The 11,961-nt window shown below is 42.9% G+C and overlaps 1 protein-coding gene across 1 annotated transcript in view; it reads right to left on the bottom strand.

Annotated features, from left to right (window-relative positions):
• The window catches only part of VAMP3 (vesicle associated membrane protein 3), a 31,035-nt gene that overhangs the window by 2,777 nt on the left and 16,297 nt on the right, over window positions 1-11,961 (bottom strand). Inside the window, exons 2-4 of the mRNA XM_072156298.1 lie at window positions 2,563-2,638; window positions 1,077-1,235; window positions 747-798 (exon numbers count right to left, since the gene is read on the bottom strand). Of these exons, the coding sequence (XP_072012399.1) occupies window positions 747-798; window positions 1,077-1,235; window positions 2,563-2,638 (287 nt within the window). The remainder of the gene's footprint in view (window positions 1-746; window positions 799-1,076; window positions 1,236-2,562; window positions 2,639-11,961) is intronic.

Below are 11,961 nucleotides of genomic sequence, written 5' to 3'. Positions count from 1 at the left end.
CGTGCAGACACCCCCAAAGAGGACGAAAACAGGGGTCCGGTTTACCTCTGTCGGACCCCTTGTCGGTCCGTCAGACTAATGGAGCGGACTGCTGCGCATGACCGTTCTGCTCCATTAATCTCTATGGAGCTGACGGTAATTGTCGAGCGTTGCACTCACCGATTTCCACCAGCTCCATAGAGATTAATGGAGCAGAACGGTCATGCGCGGCTGTCTGCTCCATTAGACCTGTGGGGGGTCTCAGCACTGAGACCCCCACTGATCAGCAAGTTAGGCACGGTTTTTATTTTGTGGGAAAACTCCTTTAAACTTTTGGATTTTGAAGGTAATGACAGCTTAGTGGCATAGTCATTTTCATTAGCGGCATAATGGATGGGGCTTTTATAGAAAAACCCTGAAGCGGAAGGCATGTGGTCGATGAAACATGGAATGTACGCAGGCTGGATTTCAACCAACTCTCACAGTGCATTGCATCATCATCACAATGTGTGATGCAAGGAGTCCCTCATTCATCTTCTGGTTATCATGTAAAGTTTAGTGTTGCCATCTTTTAGCAGGGGAAGGACTCCTTGCATCATATCACTTCTTCATATACTTCTCATCGGAGCATGAACATAGTAAGTCAGTGACTGGCTTAGCAGGCATCTACAACCATTTATTTTGTACAGAGAGGACCAGGGCAGTAATCTCAAGTCTCTATGCATAGCCTCTGTAAAGTAACCCTGCATTGCAAAACGTGTACTCACCAATGATGATAATGATGATTATCACAATTACTGCAATTAGTATTGCCCACATCTGTAGAGAGAAAGACCAAAATTACATCAAATGTCTGCAAATTCAGAACCTTTTTATATTTTATAGCCTGTGGGGTAAACCAGTTTCTAATATGATCCAAGTGTTAGACCTTTTAGTGTACTTTATGATTTTATACTTCATAAAAAGTCCTTGCATTGTCTAAATTCAGCTCATCTCCAGAAGGCGCAGACAGTAGCTGCTGTTCGGTTCTCCCTCAGGCACCCATATAACCTAGATCTCCATAGAAGAAAGTCATGCACCGGTGAAGAGAGCGTTACCTTGCAGTTCTTCCACCAATACTTCCTCTTAAGCTTGGCTGCACTCGTCTCAAACTGTGAGGCTCCAGCCTGCAAAGCATCTGCTCGGTCATCCAAGTCAGCAAGTTTCTGGTCTCTTTCCAGGACTTTGTCCACATTCACTCTCATAATGTCAACCACCTAATGTTTCATAGAAGGAAGGAACACAAAATACATAAAACATAAAAGAATGCCATTCACAACAAAACCTGTATTCAACATATCTAAAATACATTATAACATGACTGAAAACTGCACAAAGCTCATTTTACAGTGGACCTTCATCTGCATAGCACAACCAGCAAATGATGATAATATGGATCCTGTCACAGATTGCTCGTTTTGAAGCACAGTTTATAATTCAATGGGAGGTCAAAGTCTGCATAGAACAGTCAGGGTTCCTGAACATGGTTTTTGGGACATGTGGTAAGCCATCGTTTCCCTGGGCTCATGAACATGGCCATAGTTTCCACAACCCCATGTAGGAGCTGAGGGACTGAGCCACAAATTATAGAACTGGTCCTATGGTCATCAACATGCGAGGGAGCCTCACACACCTAAATCACATGAACCTTAAACATCAGACTACACTTCAGTTTGTGGCCCATTAATGGAAGTCTAAGAGGACTAGTGTCCCATATTCTGCTAAAAATGGGGGGCAAATGTAGGTAAATCAGGGTTTTGGCTGAACCTCTGATGCAAACTACATGTGACAATGTAATATAAATTTTTTTAGCCCGTATAAACTGCAGATGAACAACCTGAAGTGAATTTAGTACAAACCCACTCGCCATAATTGACTTCCTGCACAACTCATCTTAAATTTATGAATGGGAAAATCCATTCTTTAAAATCTCCGGCCCTCGGCTCTCAATCAATATGATCAGCTGAAGCACAGCTTGAGGAAGTGTCAAGTAATTGGTTTTAAGAAAAGGAGAAGAGTAATTTGGAGCTGCAGGACACAAGTTTATTTCAACATAAGGAGCTGAGCGGATGCGTTTCAAGCCATTGACAGATAGAGAAATAAATAGTATAAGACACATACAAATGGACAAAAGAGCCGGCCAAAAATAGATGTTCACCGGAAACCAATTCTCTGCATGAATTATTATCTGACAAACCTTTGCTCTGAATGATGTGGGATAAATAAAGCGTCTGTTCAGAACTAGGTCTGTGAACACTGCTGTGGAGATGCTCGCAGCGTCACGATGCCACTACCCTCTTGACACATCAATCAACTGAATGAAATATTGTTCTACAGCCGAATTCGAGCACATTAACCGCTTCATGCCAGCCTCCCTGCCAGGTCCTTTACAATCACCGCCAAACGGTTAGGGGTAAATTAGAAAGATGACGGAAGCGGCCTCTGCCGGACTAAAATTAAGTTGATGCCCTGTGGATTGTACACATGATCGGCATGGAAGGACAGAGCATTATATACTGGTTACTACACAAACAGGACACTCACCTCATTGACCTGAGCCTGCGTCTGCTGGAGACGGCGGTTACTACTCCCAGCATCTCCGGGCGCTGCAGGGGACGACCTGAAAGGACCAGAGAAAGGATTAGGTTATTCCACCGATAACAAAACATCTGCTTCTACCTGCTCAAACATGAAACACAAAAAATGTAGAAAGAAGGAGACGTGGCTTTACAAAAGCAACCCATAGTGTAGACATACTAGCAGATCTTTACCAAAAACTCCCAAATATAGAATTCTAAATACACACATATTGAGTTTTCGTTCCTACAATCCAGAATGTTTGCAACAAACATTTCTTAAGATCACCACTTAAAGGGATATTCTCACAAAGACAAATTTCTTATATGTATTCAGGATAAAAAATAACACATTCTCTAATTCACTGTTATTAACAAACATGGAGCATTTCACAGATATGTCCAACAGATAAGTCCAACCTGTCTCAGACAGTCCTGGTACACATGTGGTGCAGCTTCACATGCTATTACACTGTGGAGAAGAATCGGGAGTAGGGTGTGACACCTTCTAACAGTCTGTAAAGCTGCAGCATGGAGGGGCTCTGTTAACACCCCCAAGAGCCCGTCTGGCTCATTAGCATATTTATAACTGTTGATTTTAGAAGGTAGGAGACCATGGATAACAAAAATAAGAAGAAGATGACCACAGTCACAGTGCCTGGACCTATGAGTAAGTGTCCCTGGTTTATCCATTTTTGAAAGAAGATTCTTTTTTCCACCATTGCTGGGGAATACATACACAAGGAACAGAGATGATAAACTTCAGTATTAATTGCATGAACTCGTCCCTTGCTGTGGACCTCAAATCCTGAAGATCAGCAGCAACTAAAAATACAGCGCCTTACTGAAACAGGTCTTTGTGTGAGAGGGGATCGTGTAACTCGTGGATGAATTAATAAAATGATATGAGGAATTGGTTTCCTTTTACAAGTTTATCAAAGCAGCATGAAAAACCCCTTTAAGAAGGATGCTTTATTTCTTGGTCACCTCCCAGCACTTTATGGTTATTTTCTAGTTGATTTAGCCATATAAGGTGTTTTGTTTAGGGAAGATTACAAGTCTTTTTCAAAATACAAATCATGTTCCCTTTTCCCTGCAGGCTTATTCGTTTTTTCCCCATTCACAGAGCTGTACAAGGAATTATTTTTTGGCGGTACAAATTGTACTGGCAATTTAGGGAAAAAGCCAAAATTGCATTCATGTTCAGGGGTAAAAATAAAACTACAGAATACAATAGGATATATATTTATTGCACCCAGTCGTCAAAATTATATGAGGACAGGCCTCGGAGCCTCCTTATTGATCATTTTCTAGTGTGTTTTTATGGTGGCGAGATAAAGGAAAAAAAAAAAAAACACAGTAATTTTGCATACGTTTTTTCTGTAACATGTGATGACGTAGTGAGAGCTAATTGTAAACTTGACTGTCCAATTCATTGTATATCAGTGTATTATCTCTCTAGCAGGTCCACTATTAAGCCTCCTGCGGTCACTACATAATGTAGCATCTCAGTTGTTAGGCAGCTGCGATGGGAATTGTCACCGTTATGGAGTTACAGGCAGACTTTCATGATGACCACACAAGCTACACGGGACATGTACATTCACCGGCCACTTTATTAGGTAGGTACACCATGCTAGTAACAGGTTGGACCTCCTTTTGCCTTCAGAACTGCCTCAATTCTTTGTGGCATAGATTCAACAAGGTGCTGGAAGCATTCCTCAGAGATTTTGGTCCATATTGACATGATGGCATCACACAGTTGCCGCAGATTTGTCGGCTGCACATCCATGATGCGAATCTCCCGTTCCACCACATCCCAAAGATGCTCTATTGGATTGAGATCTGGTGACTGTGGAGGCCATTTGAGTACAGTGAACTCATTGTCATGTTCAAGAAACCAGTCTGAGATGATTCCAGCTTTATGACATAGCGCATTATCCTGCTGAAAGTAGCCATCAGATGTTGGGTACATTGTGGTCATAAAGGGATGGACATGGTCAGCAACAATACTCAGGTAGGCTGTGGCGTTGCAACGGTGCTCAATTGGTACCAAGGGGCCCAAAGAGTGCCAAGAAAATATTCCCCACACCATGACACCACCACCAGCCTGAACCGTTGATACAAGGCAGGATGGATCCACGCTTTCATGTTGTTGACGCCAAATTCTGACCCTACAATCCGAATGTCGCAGCAGAAATCGAGACTCCTCAGACCAGGCAACGTTTTTCCAATCTTCTACTGTCCAATTTCGATGAGCTTGTGCAAATTGTAGCCTCAGTTTCCTGTTCTTAGCTGAAAGGAGTGGCACCCGGTGTGGTCTTCTGCTGCTGTAGCCCATCTGCCTCAAAGTTCGACGTACTGTGCGTTCAGAGATGCTCTTCTGCCTACCTTGGTTGTAATGGGTGGCGATTTGAGTCACTGTTGCCTTTCTATCAGCTCAAACCAGTCTGCCCATTCTCCTCTGACCTCTGGCATCAACAAGGCATTTCCGCCCAAAGAACTGCCGCTCACTGGATGTTTTTTCTTTTTCGGACCATTCTCTGTAAACCCTAGAGATGGTTGTGCGTGAAAATCCCAGTAGATCAGCAGTTTCTGAAATACTTAGACCAGCCCTTCTGGCACCAACAACCATGCCACGTTCAAAGGCACTCAAATCACCTTTCTTCCCCATACTGATGCTCCTGATGCTGCAGGAGATGGTTTTGACCATGTCTACATGCCTAAATGCACTGAGTTGCCGCCATGTGATTGGCTGATTAGAAATTAAGTGTTAACGAGCAGTTGGACAGGTGTACCTAATAAAGTGGCCGGTGAGTGTATATAAAAATCAAAAGGGATGGGATCAACTTTCACCCAATGAGAAGTTCCCTTCCCTCACTCCCACACAAGGGTCTACTGGAGAGACAGATAGTCACATTATACTGTTTGGACAAACCGTCCCTAGAAGCTTAGGGCTTTAGGGTAGCAGCATGGAGTGCAGGGACAAGGCGTCTGACTCCTCGGGCTGCAAATTCTGCACACCCCGACGCACCTCTCTCCCCCATGGGAGGTGGCAAGGGCGTGCATAATTAGCAGCCTGGAGCACCGACATTTTGTCCCTATGCTCCCTTCTGATAATTATAACTTTCTTTTCTAGGTGATCCCGGCGTGCCAAGATTAGCGGCGAACAGTGCTAGGATCAAGAAGAGGAGCGTGGGTAAGTATTAAAAGGTTTTTTAATGTTTTTAGGTGGTTGGTTTCCTTTAAGATGTCACATTATGCAATCACACAGAGAAGTTTTTATTCAACCTCTGAAACAAAGCCAAGTGCAATTCAGCTTGTTCCAGATGTAATGTGCCAGGTCTCTTGGCTGATCCCTTCACAGTACACGTGCTTGTTTTAGGAACAGAGAACACACATGTATCCTCTACATTCCATGTGCTCCAGCGGGAGACACCATCCCAGGCTGCGACTACTCGAGGAAGAATTATTATTATTAGTACAACCTAAGACTGCGCCAAGTAGATCATCATGCAAGAGGTGACCCAGACATGTAAAATGAAAGGCACATGCAGTATTTGGCCTGTAAGAGGAGGTTCTACAAAGGCTAATTACATACAATACAAATAAAATACTTGTGCAATTCTAATTCAAACATAGGAAAGCTGCAGTATATACACTGTATATATAGTCAGGTATAAGGTGAGTTTTTCAGCACAATTTTTGTGCTGAAAAGGCCCCACTCTGCCTATACACAGGTATATAAAAAAAATAGATATGGCTTGCGGAAACGTGCGTAGGGGTGGCTGTGAGAGACCAGCTACACATGCGCAAGACTTATTAATACCTGGACACTTTGATTACATCACTTATTTCTGGGAACACCTTGAATGATCCATTGTTAGAAGCCATGGTGCTGATTACCCATGTACAGTCATGGCCATAAGTTTTGAGAATTACACAAATATTATATTTTCACATGATCTGTTGCCCTCTGGTTTGTCATATGTTTTTATCACATACAGAAATACAAGTACAATCATATTATGAGTAACAAAAGCTTTTATTGACATAAGGAGTTAATGCAGCAAGTCAATATTTGCAGTGTTGACCCTTCTTCAGGACCTCTGCAATTCTCCCTGGCAGCTCTCAATCAACTTCTGGACCAAATCCTGACTGATAGCAGTCCATTCTTACACAATCAGTGCTGCATTTTGTCACAATTTGTTGTTTTTTGTTTGCCCACCAGTCTCTTGATGATTGACCACAAGTTCTCAATGGGATTAAGATCTGGGGAGTTTCCAGGCCATGGACCCAAAATCTCCACGTTTTGTTCCCCGAGCCATTTAGTTATCACCTTTGTTTTATGGCAAGGTGCTCCATCATGCTGGAAAAGGCATTGTTGATCACCAAACTGCTCTTGGACGGTTGGGAGAAGTTGCTCTTGGAGGACATTCTGGTACCATTCTTTATTCATTGATGTGTTTTTAGGCAAGACTGTGAGAGAGCCGATTCCCTTGGCTGAGTAGCAACCCCACACATGAATGGTTGCAGGATGCTTTACAGTTGGCATGAGGCAAGACTGGTGGTATCGCTCACTTTGTCTTCTCCGAACAAGCTGTTTCCCAGATGTTCCAAACATTCGGAAAGGGGATTCATCAGAAAATTACTTTACCCCAGTCCTCAGCAGAATATCAGTCCATCCTTGAGAGAAGTGGCTTCTTTGCTGCCCTCCTTGACACCAGGCCTTGCTCCAAGAGTCTCCGCCTCACAGTGCATGCAGATGCCCTCACACCTGTCTGCTGCCATTCCTGAGCAAGCTCTGCACTGCTGGTAACCCGATCCCGAAGCTGAAACACTTAAGAGACGGTCCTGGCGCTTGCTGGTCCTTCTTGAGCGCCCTGGAACCTTTTTGGCAACAATGGAACCTTTCTCCTTGAATTTCTTGATGATGCGATAGATTGACTGAGGTGCAATCTTTCTAGCTGCGATACTCTTCCCTGTTAGGCCAGTTTTGTGCAGTGCAATGATGACTGTACATGTTTCTTTAGAGATAACCATGGCTAACAGACGAGAAACAATGATGCCAAGCACCATCCTCCTTTTAAAGTGTCCAGTGGTGTGATTCTTACTTAATCATGACAGATTGATCTCCAGCCCTGTCCTCATCAACACCCACACCTGTGTTTCTGGAGCAATAACTGAAACGATGTTAGCTGCTCCTTTTAAGGCAGGCCTGCAATGAAGTTGAAATGTGTTTTGGGGGAAAAAGTTCATTTTCTAGGCAAATATTGACTTTGCAATTAATTGCTGTTAAGCTGATCACGCTTTACTGCATCTGGTTTTATAATGGCAATTTGCCTATACTCCAGAATGTTATAGATTTTGTAAAAATTAACATTTGTATCATTCTCAAAACTGTATACATATAAATGACTGTATATGTATAAATACAGGCAGTCCCCGGGTTAAGTACAAGATAGGGTCCGGAGGTTTGTTCTTAAGTTGAATTTGTATGCAAGTTGAAACTGTATATTTTATAATTGTAGATCCAGACAAAAAATATTTTGGCCCCAGTGACATTTGGAGTTTAAATATTTTTTGCTGTTATGGGACCAAGGATTTTCAATAAAGCTTCATTACAGACACCTTACAGCTGATTATTGCAATCTGGCACTATAGTAAAGCATTCAGAAAGCTTCACCAGAGGTCAGAGGGGTCTGTCTGTAAGTCGGGTGTGCTTAAGTAAGGGACCGCCTGTGTTCAGATAGGACTGCAGCATTGGCACTTCATACCTTATTTAGCAATACATGACCCCTTAAGGACGCAGGGTTTTTCGGCTCATTTCTCGCTCTCCAACTTCAAAAATCCATAACTTTTTCATTTTTACGTGTACAGACCTGTGTGAGGGCTTATTTTGTGCGTAACAAATTTTACTTTCCCGTTATGTTATTTATTTTAACATGCCGTGTACTGCGAAGCTGAAAAAAATTCCAAATGTGGAAAAATTGAAAAAAAACCGCACGTGCGTCACGTTCTTGTGGGCTCAGTTTTTACGACTTTCACTCTTCGCTCCAAATAACATGCCTACTTTATTCTTTGGTTCGGTGCGATCGCGGTGATACCAAATTTATATAGGTTTTATTGTGTTTTAATACATTTTCAAAAATTAAACGAATGTGTACAAAAAAGAAAAAAAATTTTTGCCATCTTCTGACGCTAATAACTTTTTCATACTTTGGTGCACGGAGATGTGTGAGGGGTCAATTTTTGCGAAATGAGGCGACGTTTTCATTGCTACCATTTTGAGGTCTGTGCGACATTTTGATCATTTTTTATGTTATGTAAAAAGGTGTAAAAGTCGCATTTCGGACATTTGGGCGCCATTTCCCACCTCGGAGGTCACCGCCGCCCGTAACCGTTTTTATATTTTGATAGGGCATTTTGGGACGCGGCGATACCTAATATGTTTGTGATTTTTACTGTTTATTATGTTTTATATCCGTTCTAGGGAAAGGGGGTGATTTGAACTTTTAATATTTTATTAATTTTTTAAACTTTTTTTTTTCACTATTTTTTAGACCATCTAGGGTACATTAACCCTAGATGCTCAGATCGCTCCTACCATATACTGCAATACTACAGTATTGCAATATATGGCATTTTTGCAGGTCATACATTACAATGAGCCACTGGCTCATTGTAACGAACCTGCATAAGCCATGTAGCTTCGTGTCAAAAGAAGACCCGAGGCTACCATGGTAACCAATCGCCGCCCCCCCGATGACGTTCGGGGCGCGGCGATTGGAAAAAAGATGGCGGCGCCCGCGCGCCGCCGTCTTTTAAACGCCGCCGGCAACTTTGCAGGCGGCGTTGAGAGGGTTAATAGCCGCGATCGCTGCAAGCACCGACCGCGGTTATTAGCGGTGGGGGTTTTGTGCAAAATGCAAAAACCCCCACCTTTGTATGAAGAGGACTCAGCCCGTGAGCCCTCTTCATACATCCCTTATACCTCTGCGCCGTAGCTCGTTAAGGGATTAAGGATCATCATGTCAAAAACATTCCTATAAAAAAGGCCCACAGACAGTGAGCCATCTTCAACCAGGAATATCTCCTGAACCCTGGAGACTCTTCCCCTTTAATATGATTTTTGGATTTGGTATGGCTGCTTCGCAGAACCAGAGACATACAGGCGGTCCCCTACTTAAGGACACCCGACTTACAGACAACCCATAGTTACAGACAGACCCCTCTGACCTCTGGTGAAACTCTCTGAATACTTTACTATAGTCCCAGACTGCAATGATCAGCTGGATGGTGCCTGTAATGAAGCTTTATTGATAATCCTTGGTCCAATTACAGCAAAAAATGTTTGAACTCCAATTGTTACTGGGGCCAAATTTTTTTTTGTCTGGATCTACAATTATAAAATATACAGTTTCGACTTACATACAAATTCAACTTAAGAACAAACCTCCGGACCCTATCTTGTACATAACCCGGGGACTGCCTGTACACTTTTAAAGTTGCAGTAAAAAATTTGATATTTTATATACAGCTTTCCATTTCTATTGCCAGGGTTCAGGACGCAGGTACCAAAAAGGTGCTAGAGACCCCAGGGCAGAACAAAAAATAAATAAAAAATCCTCGAGACCCTGGGCATAACTGTGCCAGGAGTAGGCACTGGGGAGGAATGCCCGCATAATATCTCACCACCTCAGGACTGTGGAGTTGGAATCGCTGACCATTTTGGTGGAGCTGGAGTCAGAGTTGAAGATCAGGAAATTGAGGTGGAGTCGGAGGTTTGGTTTACCAACTCCTCAGCCCTGATAGCTAGTCTTGGTACAATTAATACTCTATTGGATTCTGGCACACATTCTAGTATAGTTCATGTGAAGTTTAAGGTAAGAAGGCCAAAATGTTTAAAGGGTATATGTCCAGGGAAAACACATTCAGATCCAATTACCGGTAACTATTTCTGTAATTTTAGTTCAGAACTACTACATTGGATCCCTTGGCTATGATTCTGCCCTCTGCTGATGTGCTCCACAATGTATGGCCTTGCATAAGGTTTTCTGCAGCAATTCTTGTGAGCCAAAACCAGCAGTGAGAAAACACAAACAGGCACAGATCCTTCCATTATATCTCATCTTTGTGCAGTCTCTACAACAGAACAAGAGCTGATGCAAACACACACAAAAAAACAAAAAAAACACCACACACACAACAACACACACATTGAGAGGACCAGTTCACACCTCATATCTGGGTGTCAGACAACCAGGATAACTTATCATTAGGGAGAAGAGCCTGCTGTGACTACAGGCGAGACATGATGTGATATGATATTCCTCAACGTTCCCTCAAGGTATCTATGCACCAATAGTTCTATTCTGTTTGGCTTGTGAAATGGAGCAGGAATGAAGAAATACTGCCCTCTGCTGACAGACAAATTCACATCTACTTCGCAGAACGCGGAGCATAGGACATTCAGATAATAAGCACACTACAAAGCTCTGCCCTTATAAAGCTCTGTACAAATGTAGAAAGAAAAAGGGCACTGGCGGGAAGGGGTTACAGCCAATTCATCATCATCCATTGCACTATACACTTAAGGGCACCTACCACCACAAATCTACCTATAAAGGTAGATCGGGTGGTAGGTGGATCAATGGGACGTGAGGATAGCCCTTTTAAGGGCTAAGCCTCACGTCCCCGCAATTTTTTGGTAACTTTTATCTAACGTTTATGCTAATTTTATTATGCGGCCACTGGGGCGTGGAGTAGCCGCATCTGAGGTCACTGCTCCGAAGCCTGGGCTGCACAGGCGCGGGCCTGCTGTTCTGCGCATGCGCAGACTGCAGGATCGTCGGCCGAAGATGGTAAATAGGAGGAGAAAAAGAGGCTACCGGGGCGTGGAGTAGCCGCCTCGCTTAACCTCAGATGCGGCGACTCCACGCCCCAGTAGCCGCATAATAAAATTAGCATAAACGTTAGATATAAGTTACCAAAAAATTGCGGGGACGTGAGGATTAGCCCTTAAAAAGGCTATCCTCACGTCCCATTGATCCACGTACCACCCGATCTACCTTTATAGGTAGATTTGTGGTGGTAGGTGCCCTTTAACTACATCTTTGAGGTCTAATACTTCAGTCCTGAGAAGTTACTCCACCTTCTCTACACTGAGAACATAACACTTTGCAGATCATTTTATAACATTTGATAAATCCTTTGCCAACTAGAGTAATTTTTGACATCAGAAATGTACATTAGATACATTACTCTCTCAGGCCTCAGCAAAGTCAAATTTAAGTGTTAACTGTAAGTAAAGTAAATGTAATGTAAAGGTTGTCAAATGATAATACAAAATACTATACCAAGTAGT

This window comes from Engystomops pustulosus, chromosome 6, assembly GCF_040894005.1.
Source record: "Engystomops pustulosus chromosome 6, aEngPut4.maternal, whole genome shotgun sequence".
NCBI lineage: Eukaryota > Metazoa > Chordata > Amphibia > Anura > Leptodactylidae > Engystomops > Engystomops pustulosus.
Note: the sequence above shows the minus strand (reverse complement) of the source record. Positions and strands in the feature narration are given on the sequence as shown.